We start from the raw sequence: 25,965 nt of genomic DNA, 5'->3' as shown, positions 1-25,965 counted from the left end.
CCCGTTTTCAAGATTATTTAGCGGAAATAAAGATTCTCTAATATTAGGACCCTTATTATTAAGAACTGTTCCTCAATTCAGGCTGGAGTGAATCTTCTCAGATTCAGAACATTCCATCCATTTAACAACGTAGTGATGAAAAGCCTGGGTGGGAAGAGATGCAGCATGTTTTCCATGACTTTGAGACCTTCTTCCATTTACTCACTAGTTTATTTGAAAGTCACAAATACCTACCAAGAGAAAATAATATGGAATTATCCACAGAATATCCACACAGCTGATATTGCATTGTTCCTCTCATGCCACCAAAGCAGCCCTGATCTCATCTCAGCCTACTTTAGTCCCGTAGTTTAGTCCCGTAGTTTGGCCGAACCGGTTCTACCGCAATATTCCCCCAAAGGTCTCAGTTAAAGATTTAACGTGAATGTCATCACCTCGGTCATGTTCTTTGGGCATGGAGGACCTCCGATGCTCCATAAATCCCCAAAATGTGCATTTGCCTGGAAGAATCATGCACACAAACGCGCGCAGATGTGCGCGAATCCGAATGGTGGGTTGATATGAAATATTTTAGTCCTACCGGCTGAACTATGAGAGAATGAACCACATTTACGCCTGATTAGGAATGTTTTCAATTTTTCTTTATGGTCAAGAAATTAACCAGTTTTATTGAATACAAGAAGACCCTTAAGGGCATTTAGATTAATCTCACAACCCCCTTATTAAGATCGTATTCTCGTCACCTACAGAATAATCTGTGCTTTTGAAATATTGTACCTACAGAATCTGTAATGGTTTATTCATGTGCAGCGTGCAGAAATGGCTAAAAGCAGCGCAGCTCGTCCACGTCAAAAGGCAGCTACAAGACACACACACACACACACACACACACACACACACACACACACACACACACACACACACACCACACACACACACACATATATATATATATATATCCCCACTACAGGGGACAGAGGCTTTTTTATTTTATTTTATTTTATTTTTTTTACAAAATTTAGCTGAAAGCTTCTACTCCAAAAAGTGTTTTGTCTTTGGTTTTACTGCTTGAATGAAAGTCATGAACTGCTGAATTCTAAGCACGTTATTTGTTTGTTTTGGCCAGTTTTAAGGACTTTTATCGGAGTGACGCCTCAGACGCTTTCAAAGATCGTCAATGGCACCGATATTGAAAGAGAAGCTTTAAGATGGAAACTTTTGAAACTATTGTCTTCAGTATATGTGCATGTGTCTTCTTCATTGCTTCGCTTTCGGTTCATTTGGCGCCGCGAAGCAGTCACAGCCAGCCGAACATCACTTGGCGTGACGCGACGCTTTCCCACTCCGGTCCAGATGCAAGGTGCGCGCACACCTTCGCCCTCGAAGCAGTAAGAAAGGACTTTGAAGGGGAATGGGAGCCTCGGTGGGCTGCCGAACAGCTGCAGCGCGTATTTGATCTGCGCGCAACCTCTTTATTTACGCACGAGCTTTTACGCGCGTCGCTGGAACGCACCCAACTCAGAAGCTCTGGCTGCTTCAGAGACAACACGCCAACAAGCTTCACCAAGGATTTCAGCCATTTGGATAGCTGGATTTTGCCCAAGTGCTGGTTTCAAAAGTGCTCGTGGATGCTTTGGTGGTCGCGCGCAGCGGGTTTGCCCAGTTTCCTGTGCTGGACTGTTAAACAACGGACCAACATGTTGACTCAGCCAATTAAACGCGTGGAACAATCAGTCCTGCCACCGGAAAAGCCTCCTCGCAGAAGCTCGTTCTAAAGCAGCAGGACGCGCGGAAGGAGCGAGTGGAAGAAAAGAAGAAGAAGAAGAAGACGAGACGGTTTCTCCTGGGCCAGAGTGGAATTTCAACCCACATTCCTGCTTTGGGAGGAAATACTGCAAATAATAATGCAAACAAGAGCAACTTTTCAGGAGAGGGAGATGACTGTCAGCACCGTCCTCCTGCTCTGCTTTCTCTCTTTCACAAGTGAGTCCATTCTATCTATCTATCTATCTATCTATCTATCTATCTATCTATCTATCTATCTATCTATCTATCTATCTATCTATCTATCTATCTATCTAAGAATAAATCGACTCTAGCTTGCAAAGACACAGAAATCCATTTATTTTGTGTACTTTGTGTCTTTGGCCAGTTTTGTGTCATTACTTGTGTCTGAGTTACAGCAACGTCCTTGGATTTTAGCGCTGATACGTGCAACTACTCCGACTTTGGGTCGCTGACGCTGATGTTTATCCCCTCACGGCGGGGCCTTTTTACAACTGTGGATACTTGAGAAAAATCTGAGAAGACCCTTGTGTGTTACTCCGGGAGTGTGTTTGACCCAAAGCACAATTCCCTCTGACAAGGTTTGCCTCGGAGACAGGCGTTTTAAGAGAGCGTGCTGCGCTCCTGCCCTTAAAAATAAGTCAAGGCAGATGGGCTGAGTTAATAATTTACTGTGGCTTATTTTATACCTACAGCCCAGGACAGCACCATCAGGATGGATACCAGAACCCCCTAGAGCCTGATTAGGAAGGAGGGGTGGATGGATGGATGATGGATGGATGGATGGATGGATGATGGATGGAGGATGGATGGAGGGATGGATGGATGATGGATGGATGGATGATGGATGGATGGATGGATGACGGATGGATGGATGGAGGGTGGATGGATGATGGATGGATGGATGGATGACGGATGGATGGATGGAGGCTGGATGGATGATGGATGGTGGATGGATGGATGACGGATGGATGGATGGAGGGTGGATGGATGATGGATGGAGGGTGGATGATGGATGGATGATGGATGGTGGATGGATGGATGATGGATGGATGGATGGAGGGTGGATGGATGATGGATGGTGGATGGATGGATGGATGGATGGAGGGTGGATGGATGATGGATGGATGGATGATGGATGGATGGATGGATGGATGGGTGGATGGTAGATGGATGGATGGATGGATGGTGGATGGATGATGGATGGATGGATGGATGGATGATGGATGGATGGATGGATGGATGATGGATGGAGGGATGGATGGATGATGGATGGATGGATGGATGGATGGATGGATGGATGATGGATGGATGATGGATGGACCGACCCTCAGGTTACTGTCTGTTCTCACATATCGGATAAAGTTACTGTATTTTCTAATCTGAAACAACTTCCATCTTTGAAACAGCGTTGGGTGACTCAGGTTCTCAGGTTCTAGGGGCCCAGTGGACCCTCCATCACGGCTGCGATAGGCTGGAATCTATGGGTTAAACTACTGGGATGAAATCCACCAAGAAGGCATGCGCACGTTTGTGTGTGTATGTGTGTATGTGTGTGTGTCTTTCCCCTCTTGTGCCCCCCCCCCCCCCCCAGGTCAGGTGATTTGACCCTTCCTGTGTGCAGTGATGTTCCTGAGATCAGAGCTCTCACTTTGACCTTTTTCTTATAGGTTTTCTGGGAAAGTGCCCCCTCGTCTCCACCTATTAGCCAAACACGCTGACCTTTACAGTAACAGCGGCGTCCCTCATTATTGAATGCATGAGCTTTAAAAAGATGTCATGTGATGCTGGGATGCCCGCACGTCTCCTCGGTTACGCTGTATTAACCACTCGTAAAGAGTGTGTGCGTCTTCCCCGAGACACGACCTCTCGTACCTTCTGAAGCTGCTTTCTCTCCATGTAATCACCCAAAAACAGACATGTCTTCACGGGGGGGGGGGGGGGGGGGGGGTTCCAGAACACTGGGTGATCAGGGGGGCGGAGCTCCAGATGCTTTTTTTCTTACTTAATCATACCGTTGCTTTTACATAACCGTTCATTTGGGCCGACGGAATCGAAAGCTTCAGGGATCCTCGCACACAGATGGATGCACGACTGGGTTTGTGTTTGTTCTTATGCTATTAAACCCTGCGGTAAGCACACACACACACACACACACACACACACACACACACATGCACACACGCTCTGACGGGAACATGTGATGGTCTGCTGCCCTTTGGTCAATTTCATTCCTTTCCAGCCAACTTGTTTATTGTTCATAAACATTAGACTGGCAGCCGCTGCCATCGCGCAGGCAACTGCAAGGCACGTTAATGTGGTGGCACAGGAAAACCAACCCCCCCCCCCCAAACCTTCCACAGGCAGCAGGGCGGAGAACGCCGAAGAGCGGCTGGTCAACTATTTGCTGAGTCCCGAGCGCTACAACAAACTGATCCGGCCGGCTGTCAACAAGAGCCAGCAGGTGGCCATCTCCATCCAGGTGTCTCTGTCCCAGCTCATCAGTGTGGTGCGTCGTCCTCTCACACATCAGTGGGGCGCTGATGTTCCCGTAGCTCATTTTGAGGGTTCGACTCACGATCTGACTCTTGTTTTTCTATTGCAGAATGAAAGAGAGCAGATCATGACCACCAACCTGTGGCTGTTCCAGGTACGTTGTTTCCGTCTGCACACACCTGTAGGATTCAGCGGATTCGGGGAAGAGGAGTTTCTTAGTGTTGTCTCTGCAGGAGTGGAACGACTACAGGCTGAGATGGGACCCGGAAAAATACGACGGCATCAAAAAACTGCGTATACCTTCCAAACATCTCTGGCTCCCTGATATAGTGCTCTACAACAAGTAAGCACACGGTAGAGATACACCTCATTGGATGCCGGTGATCACCAATGTCCTAAACATGTTGGACCATAACTAAAGTCTCCATCCTGGTCATGTGACCGGACAAGAAGTGATGTCTCTAAAATGAAGGTGTTAAATGTGTCTAAACTGTTTAACAGTTCCAGGGGTTTAGTGTCGTGTCCTATGTTCCTTTAAAGCTGTTGAGATTTATACCAGATGAATCATGTAAAAGTCTTTTATTAGGCAGTAAAAACTCTTATGTTGCTTAATGTGTTAGTAAAAAAGAAGGCTGGGGGGGGGTTGTTCTGGCAGTGGGGGGAGGTGCCGGAACACTGCCGATGTACCCTTGAGCAAGGTACTGAATCCCCCAAATGCTCACATAGGGGCCCAAGCAGACAAGGAAGAAAGAACATTAGAAATTAAGGACCTTATCTCCAGTGAAACCTCCGACTGTTCCGTGACGCCGCATCTGACTCGTGCGTTTCTCATCACCCACCTCTCCAGCGCCGATGGCGTGTACGAGGTTTCTGTCTACTGCAACGCCGTGGTGTCCAACACAGGAGACATCTTCTGGCTCCCTCCGGCCATCTACAAGTCGGCGTGTGCCATCGAGGTGCAGAACTTCCCCTTCGACCAGCAGAACTGCACTCTCAAGTTCCGCTCGTGGACGTACGACCACACCGAGGTGGATTTCATCCTCACCAGCGACTTCGCCAGCCGCGACGACTTCACGCCCAGCGGCGAGTGGGACATCGTCTCGCTCCCGGCGCGTAAAAACGAGGACCCCAACGACGTCACCTACCTTGACATCACCTACGACTTTGTGATCCAGAGGAAGCCGCTCTTCTACACCATCAACCTGATCATCCCGTGCGTGCTGATCACGTCGCTGGCCATCCTGGTGTTCTACCTGCCGTCGGACTGTCGGGAGAAGATCATGCTGTGCATGTCCGTGCTTCTGGCCCTCACCGTGTTCCTGCTGCTGATATCTAAGATCGTGCCCCCCACCTCTCTGGCAGTGCCCCTCATAGGTCAGTATGGACGTCGCTATCAGACAGAAGCCAAATCTTTTGGGGGTTTTTTACAGGTTATGTGGTGGGTGGGACATTCTGGGATGGCTAAATATGCAGACGTGAGTGTGCTTTCTTTCCACCTCTGATTTGAACCTTTGAACCAATGTTGCGAGAAAGGTCGACCCAGTACGGAGCCCCCGTATAGCGTTCCGAAATGCCTTTTTCGCGGTTCCCGCTGCAGCAAAGGTCACGAGATTTTCAATAATTCGTCTGACAAACAAAGCGACCCGAGCTAACGACCACAACCTCGACCGGAACAACAGAACCAACGAGTGACGCTTTTTTCTTCCCTTTCCTCCAGGCAAATACCTGATGTTCACCATGGTGCTGGTCACTTTCTCCATTGTGAGCACCGTGTGCGTGCTCAACGTGCACCACCGCTCCCCGTCCACGCATCACATGCCCGGCTGGGTCAAACGCATCTTCTTGACCCGTTTGCCCGCCTTCCTGCTCATGAGGCATCCGGGTTCTTCCAGCGTCCGTAATAAGTCCTGCCAAAAGGACGCCAAGCATTCCGGCGTCGGGAAGAGTCGCGCTACGAGCGTTACGGAGAAGAAGCAGTACTCCAACATCAGGCTCGGGGGCATCCCGACCGACACCGACTCCTTCTACGCCGAGGACACGCCGCGCAGGCTTTGCTGGAGAGCCGGTGAGGTACCGGACGGAAGTGTTGGCTTTGCAGACCACCAACGACCCCTGGGCGCTCACTCGGACACAGAAATGGAGGAGGCTGTAGAGGGCGTAAAATACATCGCGGAACACATGAAAACAGAGGATGACGATGAAGGGGTGAGGAGGAAAAGTGCTTCCAACCAATCAATCAATCAATCAATCAATCAATCAATCAATCAATCAATCAATCAATCAATCAATCAATCTGCCATTATAGCTGCACCCACATGGACCTGAACATGTTGACGGGAGTAACACTAAAAACTACACAAAATCATTATTTAAAAAGGCCCCAGTTTCATTTATCTTTCATTCCTATGTGTAGTTAAAATTTGCACTTTGGTTGTAGATCATAGAAGACTGGAAGTACGTTGCTATGGTGATAGACCGGCTCTTCCTGTGGATCTTCATCCTGGTGTGTGTTGTGGGAACTCTGGGGCTCTTCATGCAGCCGATGTTCCAAAGCTATAACACACCCACAGCTGATGACACAGCGTGAGTCACACACACACACACACACACACACACACACACACACACACACACAACACACACACACACAACACACACACACACGGTTCTGTTGCTCGCGGAGATTAACGAGCTTGCTTTTAATAAAGTCAATCATAGAAAAGTTCACTTTCTGTGTCCATGTATTTTAAAAACCTTCCTCTGTTCTTTTCCTCTTCCACAGATATGGAGATTTTTAGGATGTTCTTTTATTAAATTTTATCGTGGTCTGAGAATAAAACGAGGATAGTTAACGCGCGGCCCTCGTGGATCAACGGAGATTTGAGGACCGAGTGTCCCCGTCGACCTTTTTTCACTGCATGGCTTTTTTTAAATGATTTTTTTTAACAGACACCATTCAAGCCATGTTTCATTTCGAAGACGACGTTCTGGCCAGGCCGACTATTTTCTCCAGCACTTTGTGATCCCACTGTCGAGAAGAACCACATCACTGGTGAGAAACCGTGAACTCTGCAGCCTCATTCTGAACCTAACGATCTCCCAGAACATTCAGTGGTCTGCTCCCTTCTGCAGCGTCATCATCCCAGTTGTTCAGACTCACATAGAAGACCCTCATTTCTTCTTTTCCACAAGATTTATCATGGCAAATGAGCCCTGGTAATATCTCCCTTTCTTCCCATCAAACTTTGACAGCGTTATCTTCCTCCTCAGCGCCTGTTCTGCTCCTAAGCTTCGGTTATTAGGCCCTTTTGCAATAGTTTTATGTTTAAGAGTATTGGCCGTTCTTTTGTTGTGTTCTCTTTTTCCACTGTAGCAGCCTCGACATGTCAGCGCATGCCATGGACTGTAATCTATTACACTCTGAATAAAAGGATTTCCTGTTTGCTCAGGTTTTTACCTCCCCCTTTATTTTAAAAATCGTGACATAAGGAAGAAAAGCAGGGTTATAACTTGGACAGTTGCTTTGAGATATTTTGGACAATGAGCTCAACCTTAGCGTTTATAAAGTAAACACCATTTAGTTGTCTGGTCAGATTTACCATAAAATGAGTAGACAAGCTACAGTATATTTAGTACTGGAGAATATAGATGAACTTATGATATTTGAGTGGTAGATGTTGACAGTCTGGACTCTTTAAATGGGATAGGATGGATTTGGTAAATCTGTCTGAAGGTTAAACCCTAATGTGGTAATGGACAGCTTAGCTTCTATCTATCTATCTATCTATCTATCTATCTATCTATCTATCTATCTATCTATCTATCTATCTATCTATCTATCTATCTATCTATCTATCTATCTATCTATCTATCTATCTATCTATCTATCTATCTATCTATCTATCTATCTATCTATATACCTTTATAAACCCCTCTGACCTTTCCAGGCAGCGCTGACCTCAGCTGACTCCAGGTCAGTGTTACGTAATGTGGGTGAACGCTGATGGGTGGTGGCTCTGCTGCACAGCTCTCTCTTTATTGGTGGAGGTAGAGCCACTTGCGTGAAGCGCCGTCATGGTTTTCATCCTGAACCGTGGAACCGTGCATAAAGGATTGTCTCAGACCCTTCGGGTTGTAGCTGACCTCCTGAGGTGGGAGGAGATGGGTGTTTTTTGGGAAGCGGGGTGGGTTGGCATGGCAAATTCAAAAGTTGTTACAAAGGATTTTCCTTTTTTCTCTCTCTCTCACAATACATTTGCACCACGTCTAGAAGTGCATGAAGAAAATGTGTTCTTCCTGGAACCTTCCCTCGCTGATCCATGCTGAAATACGCTTCCTTCATCAGGGGAACTTTTATTTTCTTGTAACTGTAACAACCACCTCCTTGTATTTGTATCTTACAGCACTCTTTTCCCCCTTGAAGCTGAAGATTCAGCCCCCCCACCCCCCCTCTATGAAACCAGTTGGGCCCGCTGGTTCTTGCCTCAGAACCAGATGTGCTTTCAGTTCATTTAGTTCATGATGTGATGTTTCATAGCCCAGAACAACCTTGGCAGACACTGGATACACACTTCTGATCTCCATACGCAGGCGTCCTTCAGAGGACTCATTGGGCTTCCTGAAAATTTCCACACTCTTTCCTATAAAATTCCCTCTTCCTTATCTTTCCTTTATTAAGGCCCACCCCCCCACTCTCCCTGTTCCCACTCCCATACCTCCACATGTTTCTAGTCTATTCTAAATTGCATGTGAAGCCATGAGAACTAAAAATAAGCTGGTGATAAACCCAATTATCTGTCCTTTTTACACACCCAAATAGCTCAGCTCGCGGGCTCCGCGCCACACGCTCCCCCACCTATGGATGCCTGCAGTATTCTACATTGTTCTTTATGTCCAGATATTGCCTGCTAACGTCAGCAGGTCTCTCTGGATAACCCACCTGAAGCATCTTGCGGTATCTGAGTGCAGCGCGTTAGCGTGTGTAGTCTGACTACAGGATCCGGGATGAACCCGCGCTGTGAGCACATGCCAAAGTTTCAGCCACTCTGCACTCTGAGCAGCTCTGATTCAAGCTGAATGTTGGCAGCTAACATTAAAAAGTTTGGCTTCTTGCTTCGTTTTAGATATCCCGACCCATGTAAAAACATGCCCAGTGTTGACAGCACATTTGGCCTCTAATTACACTCCCTTTCCCCTTCTGCCTCAACAGCCATGAATAAAAGATGGCCAGACATTAATGAGTGCAATGCTCTTAGACAGTGCCCATGATGTACCAACAGAGTTTAAGCATTCTGCCTGTGGCCTGAGTACACAGTAGCGTAAGATGCTCCTTCCTTCCCAATCACAAGTTGTAACATTCAAAGCCTCGCCAGGCTACCGAGCTGCCACATCCATTTCACATTTAAACCCACGGGTTCATAGTCTAAGACTGGAAAACTCCTCACTTCCAGACTTGTAGAGTTCAGTGATTTACAAGACCGAGCGTCTACATGCGAAAGCTGTCACGGGACATCAGGGTGATCTGAGTCTTCGGTGTAATCAGAGGCAAAAGATCATGGCTGTAAGATGATTTATTTCACTTAGCTTAACATTAGCTTAGCCATTTTTATGCTTCATTTTTGTTGAATCAGCCTTTGTGCATTAAAATGAGTGCTTTGGCTCTTCCACATGTGCTTATATGAACATTGAGACCAGAATCCCAACTAGATCTCCAAAGTAAAGTCTTCTCGTGTTGCTGGTGTTTTACTGTAAATGAAATGGTTTTTTTTGCCTTAACTGAGGTTGCATTTCTCGGTGGGAAAATAATCCCATCGTTGGCGGTGATTACTAAAAATCTGTGTCTTTATTAACTGTTGAAGCAGAACAATGCAAAGATTAAGTCAGAGAATAACCACAGTAATGAGCTGTTTTGTGCACCAAACACCACTCAACACAAGCCGGCTCAGTTGGTTGCAGATATTAATTAGAATATTATTCATTTGCATGTAAATGATGGCGATGTTTAGGGAGGAAATGTCTTGTCGAACTATCTTTAGGATTTACTTGGAGTCCTCCTGCAGGGCTGTTCTGCAGTTTCACTGTCAATAAGCCACAACGTCAGCAGCTCAACTAACTCTAACCCAACATCTGCTGGACATCAGCACTGCAAATGCTGTTAAACCTCATTTTCTACTGACAGGAAGAGAAAAAAAACAACTTCCCATCAGTCTTAAGTGTCCTAAATAGCGATCAGCCTGGTTTCTTACTGTCCTCGTTACCATGGTCAAAGTAACTAATGTGTAGGTCGTGTACAGTTTTGTGTCCACAGAAATCCACAGAACCAGGCGGTGCGACACCCTCTTGCTGTTCCAGCTCTGTCTGCTTTTCTGCCCTTTTTAAAATAAAAACTCTTTCTTTTATCATCTTTCCTCACCGCGTGAAGAAGAAGAACCCGCTTCTCCATTAAGGCCACCTCAGTGAGAAAACCACGAGAGCAACAAGAAGAGGCCATCCAGATTTCATGGGGGTTTTTATCGGGGTTGAAAATAAAAGCACTCGTCTCGAGGTCAGGAGATGTGTTGTAGATATGTGGACGTGAATAATTCATTGGGATCTGAAAGTTCTGGCGATTGTGTGCGTTGGCTTACATTTGAGGCAGGAAGATGGCACTAGTGTACACGGGATGAATGAGACCAGATCCACCACCAGTCTGCCACAGCAACGAGAAAGAAAGGTATGGGGGGACATAAAGTGGTGAAAAAAGGGGCATTGTGTGAGGAATGATGTTGGCGGAGGGGGGAAGAGGATGACATTAATGGCTTGTGGGCTCCGTGTATTCAGCTTTTACTAAAACTATAAATTAAACATGGCCCAGGGCACAGCACGAGGACAGTCTATGGTGCGTCACACTGAACCGTCCTGGCAGAAACAGCCATTCTCACCTAGTTCCTCCTCCCGACCATTTCCTTAATAAGGCTGGCGGAGACGCGCGAGGCTTGGCGCCACCCTGCGAGCTCCGCGCCTGTCAGAATCTGCACAGCAGCAACAGGAAAAACACATTATCCCTCCTGTGCTGCTTCTGGGTCTCTGCATATGGCCACTTTCTGCAGTCTGTCAGTGGGGGGCTGAGTTTTTAGTCGCAATTCTCTTTAAATATGGAAGTAAGATAAGGCAGCAAGAGAAGGACGCCCACTGTGACGATGGCTGTTGTCACGCTTCAAGTCCGGAAGACTTTTATTGATTAGCCACAGTGTCTTTTTTCTGCCTTTCCTACGAAAATGAGTCCTCACACGTTGATGTGTAGACGCTCGCCCACACACGCAGGTGATTGGATCTAGACGCGCTTTTCTTCCTCTCCTCCTTTGTCCTCCTGGCTTTTCTACCACAGGATGCTGGATCATATCAAGCAACCCCGGGACCAGTGTCAAACAGATACAGTAGCTGGAGGGACCTGAGTGATTATGTTATTGCCATATTAAAACATATTATATTCATCAAAGTATTAGCAATGTTATTGACTAAAAGGCCGTTCTTGAAATACAAAAATAAAATTAACTCTTGAAATTGCATAAAAAGATAATAGTAATACTAATAAATAAATAAATCGACATCACCCCCTTTTTTGGTAACACAGGGGGTCATAAATAGAACCTGTTGTAAGAGGATGACCATTCTCTCCCTAGATTACTTGATTGGATGACGTCAAACCAAGAAATGAGTGGCTAAAATTAAACTTTAGTCAGCGGATGCTGGTGGACTGGAGTTCCCGCACGGCCGTCAGTCAGTGGGGTAGAATTTAGAGGCGAAGGCGCACGCGCATGCGTGGCTGGCGGTGTGTCACATGTCTGAAAAGTCTTTAATTCCTGTAACCGTGACGCAGCTGTAGTGTGTGTGTGCGTGCGTGTGCGTGTGTGTGGTATAGGTGAAAGAACACCCCCTGCTGTTGTCCGCGGCGCTGGAAACTGTTGTTCCTCACAAACCCCCTAAATCATTGACACCAGCAACTTTCCACCTGAACCGACCGATCTGTGATTAACGCACGTGGATCCGAGTCCGCCGCGCGCAGAAACCCAATAATGCACATTTGCGACTCTTTGGAGTGTTTTTTCCAGAGCAAATGTTGGGGAGGGGAGTCCGTATGGATGCGCCAGAGGGGAGCTTTGCGCTCTTAGGGGAGGGACGAAACAAGTCCTGTTCGGATCAGAAACAGTAAATTAAGGCAGCAGCGCTGAGCGGCACCGGGAAGGGATGCGCGTCATTTCGTGATTCCTGTCTCATAGCGCACAAGTCGGATCTAAAAAAGTGTCCTGAAAGTGAAGCGGATCCCCAACCGACCCACGGAGACATGCGGTCCGCGGTGAGGTGGATTCTCCTGCTTCCTCTCGCGTTGATGGTGCAAGGTAGGATGCCTCTGGCTCCACACCACTACAGACCTGAGCTCCTCACGTTTTACGCGCGTCGGTGTCTGCGTGGATGTGCGTCGAGAGCCGCGCTTCATGCCTCCATCAGCACTTTGAGCCTCTGCGCAAAAGCCTCAGAACCGTCTCAAGCTCTGTTGTTTTATTATTGAACTTTTTCAACTGGAGGAAAGGCTTAACTCTTTCGGTGGCGTCTCCCCGGGTGGCGCCGGAGACCTCGTCCGTGACTTTGTTTCTCGGTAACTAGGCCACTGAACTACAGAAGAATGCGAGCGCGGATAAATGAATTTTGATGAATGCAAATGTTGTTTTGAGGCGTGTCGTGAATTCAGGAAACCAAAACAGATTAGAACTTGTTTACCGGCTCTGTGCGTCTCTGTTGAGAGTTTGTGGGTTCAAACAAGGCAGATCTCGGTCAGCTGGAAAATGTCCTTCTGCAGACATTTGATTAAAGAAGGAGAAGAAGAAGAAGAATCACTTGGATGAAACAGATTCCATCATTCCGCTGCACCACAACTAATACTAATAAGCTAAAGATGCTTCTGCTGCCTCTTAGCAAATAGAAAGGATTTCTTCGGCTTTGGGAAGTATGGTCAAGTGAGGGGAATCTCATTTGGATTTGGAATATCGGACAGAAAGTCATGTCTGACCTCTGCTGTGGCTGGATGACCCGCAGCCAATCACGTGCTCTGGCTGTAATTATGCAGCAGCATTTCAAACAACATAAACATTCGCTTCTGGCCATAAATGGCAGCTATCTGATTTATGCAAGCTAGCAGAGGCTCTTCTCTGGCTTATCAGGCTTCACACACACATGCTTCAGCCCTGTGTGTGTGTGTGTGTGCGTATGTGTGTGAGTGTGTGAGAGAGAGAGAGAGAGAGCCCTGCTGAGCACCAAGATATGCTGCTGTTCCAGACCTTTCTCTTATGATGACCTCCAGTACGTCTTGACCTTTGTTGATAACTCGCGGCAATCAGATTAAATACAGATTTAGTTTGTTATTGATTTACTCACCCCCCCCCCCCCCCCCCCCCCGACCCACCCCCACCCCCGAAAGTGGCACCGAGGTAAATTAACTGTATTTATTGTTTTACAGTCTTCCTTTAGCCCACGCATGGACTACAAATAAACGCAAATCAAGTTTCAACATATTATTTTGATACAAAATCAGTCCTGTTCTTTAATATTTGGGATCATTATGAGTTAAGTGAGTCAACTCTCAGTTAGAATCGACCAGATCCACGGGCGCTGAAGCCCACCGAGCTCGTAGCATCACGACGGGTGAAGGATGAAGTCAGCAGACTGTAGACTGTAGCGCTGGTATTACAGAGAGTTGACTTTTATTCCCCTACACACACACACTCCTACACACAGAGACTTCTACACACACACAAACACACACACACACGGTGTTCGGTGTGCTAGTCTAATATTTTGCCTTAGCCTGCAGGTGTTTTCCTGCTGCAGCTGTGCTACATTCAAGCAAAGGCGCTGCTTCCTTAATGTCTTTGACTGCACGACTGATGATGTGGTCAGTGAACTGTGCTGGTGTGTGTGTGTGTGTGTGTGTGGTGTGGGGGGGGGGGGGGTAATGATGCTGATGTCACGGTAACATTTATAGAGCAGGATGCAGAGCAGAGGGAGTGCGTCTAAAAGATAAAGTGAGCCACAGATAACAGGACTCACACCTCAACCAGCACCGCTCAGGCTCCCAACAACATCTAAACCAACACCTGTGTATAACAATGGAAATGGGAAATATTCCAGTAAGCTAAGTGGGTCCATGCCATTTATTTCCACTTTTTATTTGAAAACGGGGAAGTGTTCATTTTAGAGGTCCGTGACCGTGGAAGTTGAATTAGTCCTTTATATGAAACACAATTCAAATTCATCCAACCTACTTTTGGGGGGAACTTGCCTTGAGGGGAAAGATGAGCACTTTTCATTTAATCTGCTCATTTTGAAGGTGAAAAAAGAGAAAATATCGTTCTGCACAAGAATGTGTGACGGCTTATATAGACCCAGGGGGTGGTGGTGGGGGGTGGGGGGGGGTCTGAGGTGGCCCTGCATTGTTGCTCAACGCTCCTGAAGAGAGAGGAGAGGCAGGAAGATGACAGCTCGGAACGCAGATGGAACACGACAGGCCCCACTCCTCAGACTTCCACTCCACTCTCAACACCAGACCTTTCAGCTTATGTCCTCATCAGCTCTCCACTCACTGTCTTGTTCACTCTCTCATTTGTCCTCCGCTCATCTGTCCATCTCTTCTCAGCCCAGTTCATCGTTTTTTGGGGAGGGAAAAACAAAGGCTACATGGGAGAGTCTCTCATCAGGAATCGCTTAAGCCCCATTCAGAATGAGTCTAAAGCCATGTACACACCACATGTACACACCACATGTACACACCACATGTACACACCACATGTACACACCACATGTACACACCATTGAGATGTAAACATGCTCTCTTCCGGCCCTTCTCTCTCTCTCTCTCTCTCTCTCTCCTTTAAAAGCATTTGCATTCTGACAGGAGTGGAGGTAATGGCTCTCAAACAGCCCATAAAATGATCCTCTTCCTCTCTATCAGTCATCGAGTGCCGTCCCTCCCACTCCTCCACCTCTACCCAGCTGTTTCCTTCGCTCGCTCTCATCTCCCCCAGTCAAGCGTTATCCCAACATGTGGTTTTGTGTTTAAGCTCGCTTGTTAGACCAAGTGGGTGTAGGAGATTTGGTCAAGGTGAATAATTTAGACACGAGTACATACAAATATACATCCTGTTGGCTTTAAAGTGTCTCCTCTTTTTTTAAATAAAGAGACACAGGGCATTAAAAGCGTCGGTTTGATGTAGTTTTTTATCTTTTTCCCATTAAAGGATTACAGTGGAAAGCGTCGCCTGCCTGGTCTTTGTCCATAACATTGACCAGAGGGGATTTTCCAGATGTTCCACTGATAGTGATAGATTATAGTTTAAAGTGTGTGGAGATATTCTGAAACCTAAATCCGTGAGAATAAAGACTGGTAGAGCCGAACTGCAGCACCTGGGAAGCGCTACAGTTTTGCCTGTGTGCGTTTAGGTGAAAACACAATAGAGGTGATGAATTATGAATTATGATGCTCTAGAAAACACAGATGTTTCTGGAAATGGGGCAGGTAAAATCAAACACGTTGGACTTTTAGCAGACAGAACCTTAGTCATTAGTGCCGGCAGACTGATTACCACATGGGTAGATACAGAAGTTAACATCTTTTATACAACATCTTTTATGAATAAATGAATGAATGTGTCCTTTGAATCCGTTAACGCCAGAAGGAATTTTCAAACATGTTTCTCACCTTTTTAAAAAAAAATACACATGCTGTTGTGCAGATAACAGCGCGAGTGATGTATGATACTCTTAGAAGTTAAATGATTTCTCACATCTTGCCATCATTGATATCAAGTGCATCTAATAATGTGTTTAAATACACACGTGCAGACAGCAGGAGGGAGAGTCAACCACGTTTAATTCAGGTAAAAGTGTGTTCAACCTGTCGCTAGAATTGCTTCTGTTATAATCACTGACATTAAGCATCGTCTGAAGTGAGCGCATGCTTTGTGTGTGTGTGTGTGTGTGTGTGTGTGTGTGTGTGTGTGTGTGTGTGTGTGTGTCAGAGAGCAGCCTTCTGTAGTTCTGCTAACAGGTATGAGGATCGCAGCAGTCCATGTCAGTATATATCAGTATGATTTGTAAAAATGTATTTCCTCGCTTTTAAAGCCCATTTCTTCTCCTACTTGTCACACTTTAAGATCGACAAACATAAATCCATAGCATTCTTCAATTGAATCATTCCTGCAAGGTGTATTTAGCATAGCATTCGCACGATATACAGCTAACAGACAGGCGGCTGTGAAGCCTGGATCTACATAATCTGCTGAGGGACACGTTAAGTAGGCTCTCCTCTCCTCTCCTCTCCTCTCCTCTCCTCTCCTCTCCTCTCCTCTCCTCTCTCTCTCTCCTCTCCTCTCCCCTCCTCTCCTCTCCTCTCCTCTCCCTCCTCTCCTCTCCCCTCCTCTCCCCTCCCCTCCCCTCCCCTCCTCTCCTCTCCTCTCCTCTCCTCTCTCTCCTCTCCTCTCCTCTCCTCTCCTCTCTCTCTCCTCTCCTCTCCTCTCCTCTCCTCTTCCTCTCCTCTCCTCATCTTTTTAATTGGTAGGCATTTTGTCTGTTGATCTATTTAAGCATATAAAGCAATTCATCTTTTCATTTTCAGTCTGTTTCCTGTTACCCAGATAATATAAGTGTGTAAGTAGCCCATAAAACTTAGGAACTCTTAGGAACTCATCTGTTGTGATTATCTTGCAACTTGCACTGTTGGGCCTCAGGCCTTCCAAGCTCCTTCCTTCATCATTAGTAAAGAAGATATTTTGGTCGCTGTAAATTCAGCAGCCGTCTCGCCAAGTCGTAACTCTGTCTTTAACTCGTATAACTTTGGGTCCCACTGTAAGTCCTCCAGCAGTGGTCAGCTAATGGACGACGTCCAATTGTTTCTTACGCGATGCCAATAGGTTTGCTTGATTGACTATCATCAGAGACCCAATCCAGGGGTGCCCCGCTGGGCTGAAGTCAGAGGCAATATCACAGCTGCCAAAGAGATTTGCTACCTTGTAAACTATTAGAAGCCAAACATAGAGGAAGGTCCCAGGTCCCACGGGTGGGTGATGAGTTTGGAAAGGGGAGCTAATAAAAAACAGGTCTCACGCTTAACTGAACAAATATAAATTGCAGCAGCGACACAGCGAGCTGTCAGGTCACTCGGGCGGTCAGGGTCGCAGAGGCAGCTGGCAGCAATCACCACGCAGGATGGAAGGGGCTGTCATACGTCTGCTACCCCCACACCGGGCCGAATGCACCGGGATTTATAACCTGAGCTCAAATTTCCTAATTTGGAGGATCCTCCCAGCCCCCCCAAGTTGACTTTAAAAGGCGGCTGATGTAGAAGCTCCAGTATTATTCCATTTATTCTACTTTTTGTTCCGTCATATACGTAGTATTGCTTGACGTATATGTATGGAGATGCAAACAACTCTGCGACGTCATGCCCAGCTCCTACTTCTGTGGTAACTGGAACATGGTGTTCGTGCACATGCGCCCTGACAGTGCGGGGGGGCACGAAAACACGATGAATAATGTCAAAGTGATCTCGTGTCACACAGAAGTGGATTCAAAGTCCATTTCAACTCTGATGATCTGAAGCAGCAGCTCTATAATCTAGAGATTTCTCACCAAATAGCCCCCAAACTTTAATCCGCAAACTCCAAAGTCTTGATAGATCAAATGGGAAAGGCTGAGTTGCTCGTTTTATTCTCAGTTTTGTTATGAATTTGCACCGCTCCTGTGGTTTACCCTCTGGTTTCAACCCCACTTTTAATATTACTTTCATACATTCACATTTTTAGTTAATACAAAAGGATTATTCCTTGTCTACTTCACATTGCTCAAATGACTAATCCTTATTAAATATACAATATTTTGGAGCTTTTCCTTCAGAAGTCATGGACTGAAAATCAAATGTGATCATCTTTGTTGCAAAAGTTGCGTTTCCAGTGTAGCTTTGGGTATGTTCTCTGATATTTGTCCTTCCTTAAAAGCAGGATAGAAAATGCTAATCCCACAGTGGCATGGAGCTAAAATTAAGCTTGCAAATAAAAGAAAATGAGCGGTATTGCTGCTCTGTTCCTCTTTGAGGTGTCATTATGGGAAAGAATGTCAAGAAATTCCAGCACCTTCCAAGATATGTTGCCTTGAATCCAAAAATGTCAGAAAATGATCAGCCACATTGGGCTCAAGCTCACTTCGTTTTGGCATGTTTCACAACCCTGCGTGTTTATGACTGGATGTGTCACCACGCAAACGTCACTCTCCTCTTTGTGGGCCACATTTTCTTCCCGTTCGTCTTCTCAGGCTGCTTCTCCTCCAAGGCGGAGGACCGGCTCTTCAGGAGGCTGTTCAGAAAGTACAACCAGTTCATCAGACCAGTGGAGAACGTCTCTGATCCAGTGACTGTGGAGTTCGAGGTCTCCATTTCCCAACTGGTCAAAGTTGTAAGCAGCCCCTACACACACACACACACACACACACACACACACATGTAAGGACGACCGTGTGTGTGGGTCTATATGAAGTGAGACGTCTTCCTGCAAGCGTCTTACTTAATCATATTTCCTACCTTTGATAGAGAAAAGCCAAAAGATAAGCTGCGGAACGAGAGGAGTGAAAGCCGAAAGTGAGCGTGGTCTTTATTTAGACTGCTCAATTTCACAGATTCCAGAAATGTCACCCACTGTTTGTTGTACGCTGCTGTTTTCTTTTGGAATTATTAAGTTTACTGCGGGTGGTGGTATTGGGGGGGTTGGCAGGCTGCATATCCACTTGGTGAAAAGAGGTTTTCAGCTCAGAATGGAAATCTTCAGATTAAGAGGAAATTGCCTGCAGGAGCCTCTTTCAGGCCGGACTGATATGTAGCTCTATCTGCTCGCTCGTCAAGGTGAGATTAATTTGAAGGTGAGTCTTGTGGGCGTGCATGTGTGTGTGTGAGGGCACCCTCCCTGTCTGTGCCCCCACGTGTGTGTCTTTGCACATATTTCCATGTGTTTGCCTATCAAAGGGGGATTTGTGCAGCTCTTTGTGTGGTTTAGGCTGACTTAAAATAATATTAACACTGCAAATCCAACTAAATATGAGATATGGAGAATATCTGCGGGCTCTTAAATTATTATCATAATTCAAACTTTTAGACTGCTCTGACAGTCAATCCAATCCAGATCCAGAGGACAAGACCTTAAGGGAAAATTAGATTTTGTCTTCAGACATGGTGGTGGTGTCTTTAAGGCTCTGTGCCGCGCCTGCAGGCTCTCAGCTGCTGCAGCGTGAACACACTCCTCAACACACTCCTCAACACACACTCAGACACATCTCTAACAACCTCTCTCTTCTCGTCTCTGCAGGATGAGGTGAACCAAATCATGGAAACAAATTTATGGCTCAGACATGTAAGCACACACCATCTCACCAACACTTGTGACAGCACATGTCTGTACAGACTAAGCAGGCATCAAAAAGGTCGTCCACTCCGTCGCGTGTGTGGGTGAAATCTTACTATGATTAAACTGGAGCAGGTGGACCAGAGAGCAGGGGGATCTCAGACAGCCCCTTGAGTGTGATCGGCGAGGGATCCATGTATAAGTTATGGTCAATCTATCTATTGGGCGTCAGGAACCAACAGACAGAGCCTGAACTCTGACCTCAGCCTTCCAGCTGTTCTCCCAGACAACCTCTTTTCTGCCTCTCCGCCATTGTTTTCCTCCCTTTGCTCTAAATTTATTCATGGACGACAGAGCCACAGTGGCCTGTCTCCGTTTCCATCAGCGTGACCTTTTGCAAAGCCTCAATTTAACCCGGAGAAGCTGCGCAGAGTGATTGCAGACGGTGGGAAACCACCCAAAAACACGATGAGGAAGAGGATGGTGATGATGCAACAATGTGGCAAAAACAAATAAACATCGGAATGTGCCAGAATTCAAATTAGAGTTCATTTTTAATTCATCTTTGTTGACGTGTTGACAGATCAAACAAAGAAAGCAGACACATGGCGTAGGTGTGTGTGTGTGTGTGTGTGTGTGTGTGTGTGTGTGTGTGTGTGTGTGTGTGAATGACAGAGAATAATACACACATTCCAAAGTAATAAGCCAGTCGGAGTCACCTTTGGCGCGACACTTTCTGCGTATTTGGGACCTGACTCTAAGTTTGCCAGCAGCAATGTGACCCGGCGCTTCTGTAGATACTGTAAATACGAACCACTAACCCGAAGCCTCCATCACAATTACATCTCCAGCCAATCGCTGTGTGCTCCCTGGCTGGTGCAGATAAATGGAACGTCAGTGTAGCATGAAGTGGTTAATTAAACAGCTCCCAGGTCAAAACTGGGTATTAATCAGCTCGGATAATGAATGAATTCATCTTGAATGACATGCAAATAGCCAAGACTAATGGAATGTAACCTGCAGGTGCACTAAGAACCAGGAGCAACAACACTGATTCTCTATTTATGTCAGTGGGATATTCCCTCACACGTCTGTCTAAGCTGCCGGTGGCATCAAAAATGTGTTTGTGTTTGATTTCCTGTGGAAACAAAGGCTTTAAGGACCCCTTGTTGCTCTGTGGAACGCCTGCTTTTTAATATATTAAACACAAATATTCATTTCAAAAATAGGCCCCTTTGGAGGCAAATGGGACCTGCAAAAGACCGACCCCTCCCCTTTCTTTTTCCACCAGATTTGGAATGATTATAAGCTGAGATGGATCCCAACAGAGTTTGACGGGATTGAGTTCATCAGAGTTCCCTCCAACAAGATCTGGAGACCTGACATCGTGCTCTACAACAAGTGAGACCGGCACCGTTGACGTCTTATGTTTGTGGTCAATTTCAAAGGGACACGGCTCCAAAATTCCCAATTTAAATGGGAAACAATCAAAATTCTAATTTGGGAATGTCAGAATTAGGACGTGTTTTTACTGTTGTGCTTCCAGCAGCGACTGATGATATGAGTTGGGATGTTCTTTCTTCCATAATTCAGCAATGATTTCTCTTTTTTTAACCTTTTCCTGTCTTCTGTTTCTTTTCCCTTCTTTCCCATGTCTTCGCCTCCCTCTGACCTCCCTCCCACCACGCGCTCCTTCCTTCTCGCGCACGTGTCGTGCACAGTGCTGTGGGGGATTTCCTCGTGGAGGACAAGACCAAAGCGCTGCTGAAGTTTGACGGCACCATCACCTGGGTTCCTCCGGCCATCTTCAAGTCCTCCTGCCCCATGGACATCACCTACTTCCCATTTGACTATCAGAACTGCTCCATGAAGTTTGGCTCCTGGACGTACGACAAAGCCAAAATCGACCTGGTACTTATTGGGTCTAAGGTCAGTTAGTCTTCAACTGGTTTAAGAAAATTCAACTCCATTTAGTCCAAAAACTAAAGGAAGTTCAGTTGAATTCCCTTTAAACTACAAGTTCTCTCCGACCGGGAGGCCCGAGAACCTTCATCAAACAAAGATTTCACACGTTTAAAGCATGTTTCTAAACTCAGGTGGTGGCGACTGTTTATTGCTCTCCCAGGTGAACCTTAAAGACTTTTGGGAAAGCGGAGAATGGGAGATCATCGACGCTCCGGGCTACAAGCACGACATCAAGTACAACTGCTGCGAGGAGATCTACACAGACATCACCTATTCCTTCTACATCCGGCGGCTTCCCCTCTTCTACACCATCAACCTCATCATCCCCTGCCTCCTCATCTCTTTCCTCACAGTGCTGGTTTTCTATCTCCCGTCGGACTGTGGAGAGAAGGTCACGCTCTGCATCTCTGTCCTGCTCTCCCTCACTGTCTTCCTGCTCGTTATCACAGAGACCATCCCCTCCACGTCGCTGGTCATCCCGCTCATTGGCGAGTACCTGCTCTTCACCATGATCTTCGTCACGCTCAGCATCGTCATCACCGTGTTCGTGCTGAACGTTCACTACCGCACGCCGATGACGCACACCATGCCGGGCTGGGTGCGCTCCGTGTTTCTCAAAGTGCTGCCGAGGATTATGCTGATGCGGAGGCCAATTGATGACAACAGCGAGGCCCGGGGGGTGGACAGCAGTGGGGAGGCAGGAGGAGCTGGAGGGGGAGGAGGAGGCGGGAAAGGAGGGAAGAGGCGGAAGAATAGCTTGATGCAGGTAAGGAGTCCCTGCCGCTCGGGCACAAACCCAGACACTGGCGCTCATGTGGGCGATATCCGGCTCATAAACCCGTCCTGAAGGCAGGAGATGCTCATGCACCGTGATGAGTCCTGTGCCCGTTCTGGTTTACGGTCGGCCCACGTGCCCGTGCAGACGCGCGCCAGCTGCGGTCAAAGTGTGTGCGAAGGGTCCGCGCCCACTTCCTGTCCCAGAAGCTTGTATTTATAGTGTGACTGTAGTTGCAGTTCTGCCTGGACTCTGAAGCAGACAGTGATTTAAAATCAAGCTTGTCAGCAGAACCGGCGCCGTGGTCACGGACGTTTGCAGCACCAGGAGCTTGAGACTTTGAAGAAGAATGCCGTTTGGCCACTGACTGTCCTCTAAACGTCCATTTTGTGCCTTGACTACACCTTATAAGTGTAATCTCAGGCTTTGCCAACTGGTCACAACTGGGTTTAACCTTCAAATGTGATCTCCAGCAGGTCGCGGGAGGCTCTCTCAACTGTCTGGAGTTCGGGGACAGCAAGTTGTCCTCCATGGAGGACGGCGCTGGGAAGAGGTGTCCCTGCCCCTGCCGCCACGAGAAGGACACCCCGGGGACTCCGGATCTCGGGAAGGTGCAGAGCGTCAACACTGTGGTGGCCTTCTCTGTGGTGTCGCCTGAGATCAGACAGGCCATCGAGAGCATCAAGTACATCGCCGAGAACATGCGGAGCCGCAACAAGGCCAGAGAGGTCAGTCGTCCCGATATGGCGCCAGTCCCATTTATCCAGCTTTGTGTGGTTTTTAGACGCTTCGCTTTCTGCCCAATAAAACAATGAAAGAGGCAGAAATACTGACAGGACTGATAGTTGCAGCTCTTTTTACTGCTCACTTGATGGAACAGAAAAACATAAAGTAACCTATTTATGCCAGTAACATAAAGCCTGTGATTTCCTGGGAGACCTCTGTTGGGATTGATCGACCTGCTCCGGAAGTTCATAGCAGTACAAGTTTGAAAGAGGGAGTTTGGGACGGGACGAGTTTGGGATCCCGCCGTCCTCAGATGCTTCTAAACACACTGAGCGGAATCTCGACGGGGAAGAAACAGCTTTTTGATATGCAAAAACACGGGGCTCAATCAGCTCTGTCACAGCGCTGTCGCTGCAGCGGGAATGCGATTATCATAGTGAGATTTGTATCTATTTACTGTCGGCTGACTAGAAATGTTTGACCCTTTTCTTGCTGTCGTCGTTCCGTCCTTGTAGCTTAATCCTTCCAACAGAACCTCCCACCTGCCTCTGAGGTTCTGACTCAACCAGCTGTTGTCACTGCGCGCTTGTCTTGTTCTTTTGGTCTCGGCTCACAAATTTGTCCCTTCGCTCACCCACAGGTGGAGGATGACTGGAAATATGTTGCCATGGTGATCGATAGAATCTTCCTCTGGGTGTTTGTGACCGTGTGTGTCCTGGGAACAGTGGGCCTCTTCCTCCAGCCTCTTTGCGGCTTCGTCTCTTAAGTGCTCCAGAAGCTCCCCTCAATGAACTCTGTTTGAAGCACCGGTGTTCTGTTCGTCTGAGGATGGCTGGTAACATATCCTAATGTCAAAATGCCTTAAAATCAAGGGTTTTGGTTCTTTTTTTACTTTCTGAAATTGCTAGACTAAGTTAAGAGAGTAGAGTTACCAGTGGTGGAAAAACTGTTTATTAATGTAATCACTAGTAACACAAAACAACTGTTTAAAATGTTACATTTTAGGTTCCTGAGAGACTGTTTTGAGAGACTGCTGCAAAGCTTAAAGGGGATATGAAATATTGTTTCTGGTATTATTGAATTGTGGGTTTCAGATATTCACGTGAGCCATGAGTTTATATCCTGTGAGGTAATAATTCAATGAATGGACGATACATTCTTGGTGACATATTTCATTATTTTAATTAAAAATGGACACAATGATTTAAAAAAAAAAAGAAAAGACAATACAATGTATAGCTTAAAATAGGGTATTATCATGTGTGAAGAACCGGGTCAGATTCACTCATTCTGTTCCTGTACTTTCCACCACTGGTACTGCAAAAAAAGAAGCTTTAAAAAGCTACAAACCTCAATTTATTTCTATAGATTGAAAATTCTGCACAAACTCTGTAAGCAAATGTCAGAGGTGATGTGAAAACGGGAGGCTTTAGCGTGCGTGAGCAGCCCTGCCGTCCTGAAGCGACCTCTGCGGAGACCTTTCCCCCCACTGAGCTGTCTAATGACCGACCCCCCCTCCCTGGACGGCTTCACCAAGCTGCTGTCTGTCAGCTACTATTACAGCTTAAATTTCTGCCACACTTGGCAGCACATTTAATAAATAAGGGCAGGCTGTTCTACTTTTTGTAATTAGGACCCACGTGTTTATAAATGTTCTCCCTGATTAATGTTCCACCTTCTAATTGGTTGGCCTGGTAAATATTGGATTAAATGCTAGTTGGTTGCTCCTGAAATAGCGTCACATTTACAGGGTTTTATCATCCCACTCCATGCCTATTAGTGATTTTAGTTCCTCTCATTTTTGGATTACAGAGACAATAAAAAGAAACAGCATGCGACGCAGGAAACATGCATGACAGAATTTTGGACTGTGCTTTGCCCACAGACGCTGTCAAATGACCAATTATTCATTTGTGCTCTTCAGTCTCCGTCATTTTTCCACCACGTGACGCATCAGAAACGCACAATTAACGCCGAAAGGGAGCAAATGTTGTTGGTCCGAATTGGCCTCCCGTCTGTCTGTCTTTGAATTAAAAGCAAACGTACGTAAAAGCGCTCGAGTCGTTTTCTTTTGTGTCGTACACGTGAATAATGTGCCATTTTATTACAACTCAACAGCTTTAATTGTGCTGCAGCGTACAATTAGAATCGGCACCTTTAGCCGTTAATTCTGAATAATGGCTAAAGGTGCCGATTTTAATAAAAACAACACTCATTTGCTGTTTTTATTCACATGCATTCACATATTTGAACTGTTCTCTGGCTAAAATATGATGACAAGCACTGATGAACAGTCCATTAAGGTTCTGGATAGAACGAGACAGGCGATCCGCTCCTCTGTTGGCTCATGCTGTTTAATTGAAATACCCTGAAGCAGGTCCAAAGGAGAATGAGTTAGCACAGTTTATGAGCCACGACACCTTTGGTGTGCACCATTAAAGCCCAACTGAAGGAACTACAGCGAAGGTTTGCAACGGCTCTGTCGCCCTGGCTGGAGGTCATCGATGAAGGTTTCAACGTGACAGTTAATAACGTTTCATCCAAACATGAAAACAGCTGCACGTCTGCAGCATTTTGGACGTTTTGAAGATAAAGCCAGACTGAGGTGGTCTGGACGTGTCTAGCAGAGGGACAGTGAACGTGGGTGGAAGGATTTGACTGTGAGGAAGACCAAAGAGAACATCTATGGGTGTAGAGAAGGAGGACATAAAGCTGGTAAAGAAAAGGGTGAAAGGAGGAGATGATAGCGTTTTTTCCCATCCCTCAAAGGAAGAGCTGAAAGCAGAAGATGAAGACATAATC

General features: G+C 46.5%; 2 protein-coding genes across 2 annotated transcripts; both read left to right on the top strand.

The window, feature by feature from the left end:
* Positions 1–1,247: 1,247 nt before the first annotated feature.
* Positions 1,248–7,723, top strand: LOC130527238 (neuronal acetylcholine receptor subunit beta-2-like). Its single transcript, XM_057035508.1, has 8 exons — positions 1,248–1,983; positions 4,149–4,294; positions 4,391–4,435; positions 4,515–4,624; positions 5,129–5,655; positions 5,999–6,486; positions 6,719–6,864; positions 7,064–7,723. The coding sequence occupies exons 1-8, from the start codon at positions 1,905–1,907 to the stop codon at positions 7,077–7,079; spliced, it is 1,557 nt and encodes a 518-aa protein (XP_056891488.1). The 5' UTR covers positions 1,248–1,904; the 3' UTR covers positions 7,080–7,723.
* Positions 7,724–12,163: 4,440 nt separating this feature from the next.
* On the top strand, positions 12,164–25,215 carry chrna6 (cholinergic receptor, nicotinic, alpha 6). Its single transcript, XM_057036437.1, has 8 exons — positions 12,164–12,659; positions 18,619–18,758; positions 19,662–19,706; positions 20,989–21,098; positions 21,419–21,626; positions 21,823–22,428; positions 22,911–23,165; positions 23,804–25,215. The coding sequence occupies exons 1-8, from the start codon at positions 12,605–12,607 to the stop codon at positions 23,927–23,929; spliced, it is 1,545 nt and encodes a 514-aa protein (XP_056892417.1). The 5' UTR covers positions 12,164–12,604; the 3' UTR covers positions 23,930–25,215.
* The last annotated feature ends 750 nt before the right edge of the window (positions 25,216–25,965 follow it).

Source organism: Takifugu flavidus, chromosome 6 (assembly GCF_003711565.1).
Source record: "Takifugu flavidus isolate HTHZ2018 chromosome 6, ASM371156v2, whole genome shotgun sequence".
NCBI lineage: Eukaryota > Metazoa > Chordata > Actinopteri > Tetraodontiformes > Tetraodontidae > Takifugu > Takifugu flavidus.
Note: the sequence above shows the minus strand (reverse complement) of the source record. Positions and strands in the feature narration are given on the sequence as shown.

Coding starts and splice junctions, on each gene's coding strand:
- chrna6 (XM_057036437.1), top strand. CDS start 12,605: ATGCGGTCCGCGGTGAGGTGGATTCTCCTGCTTCCTCTCGCGTTGATG. Junction 12,660..18,618: donor TCTCGCGTTGATGGTGCAAG/GTAGGATGCCTC, acceptor TCGTCTTCTCAG/GCTGCTTCTCCTCCAAGGCG. Junction 23,166..23,803: donor GCCGCAACAAGGCCAGAGAG/GTCAGTCGTCCC, acceptor GCTCACCCACAG/GTGGAGGATGACTGGAAATA.
- LOC130527238 (XM_057035508.1), top strand. CDS start 1,905: ATGCAAACAAGAGCAACTTTTCAGGAGAGGGAGATGACTGTCAGCACC. Junction 4,295..4,390: donor TGTCCCAGCTCATCAGTGTG/GTGCGTCGTCCT, acceptor TTTCTATTGCAG/AATGAAAGAGAGCAGATCAT. Junction 4,625..5,128: donor GATATAGTGCTCTACAACAA/GTAAGCACACGG, acceptor CCACCTCTCCAG/CGCCGATGGCGTGTACGAGG.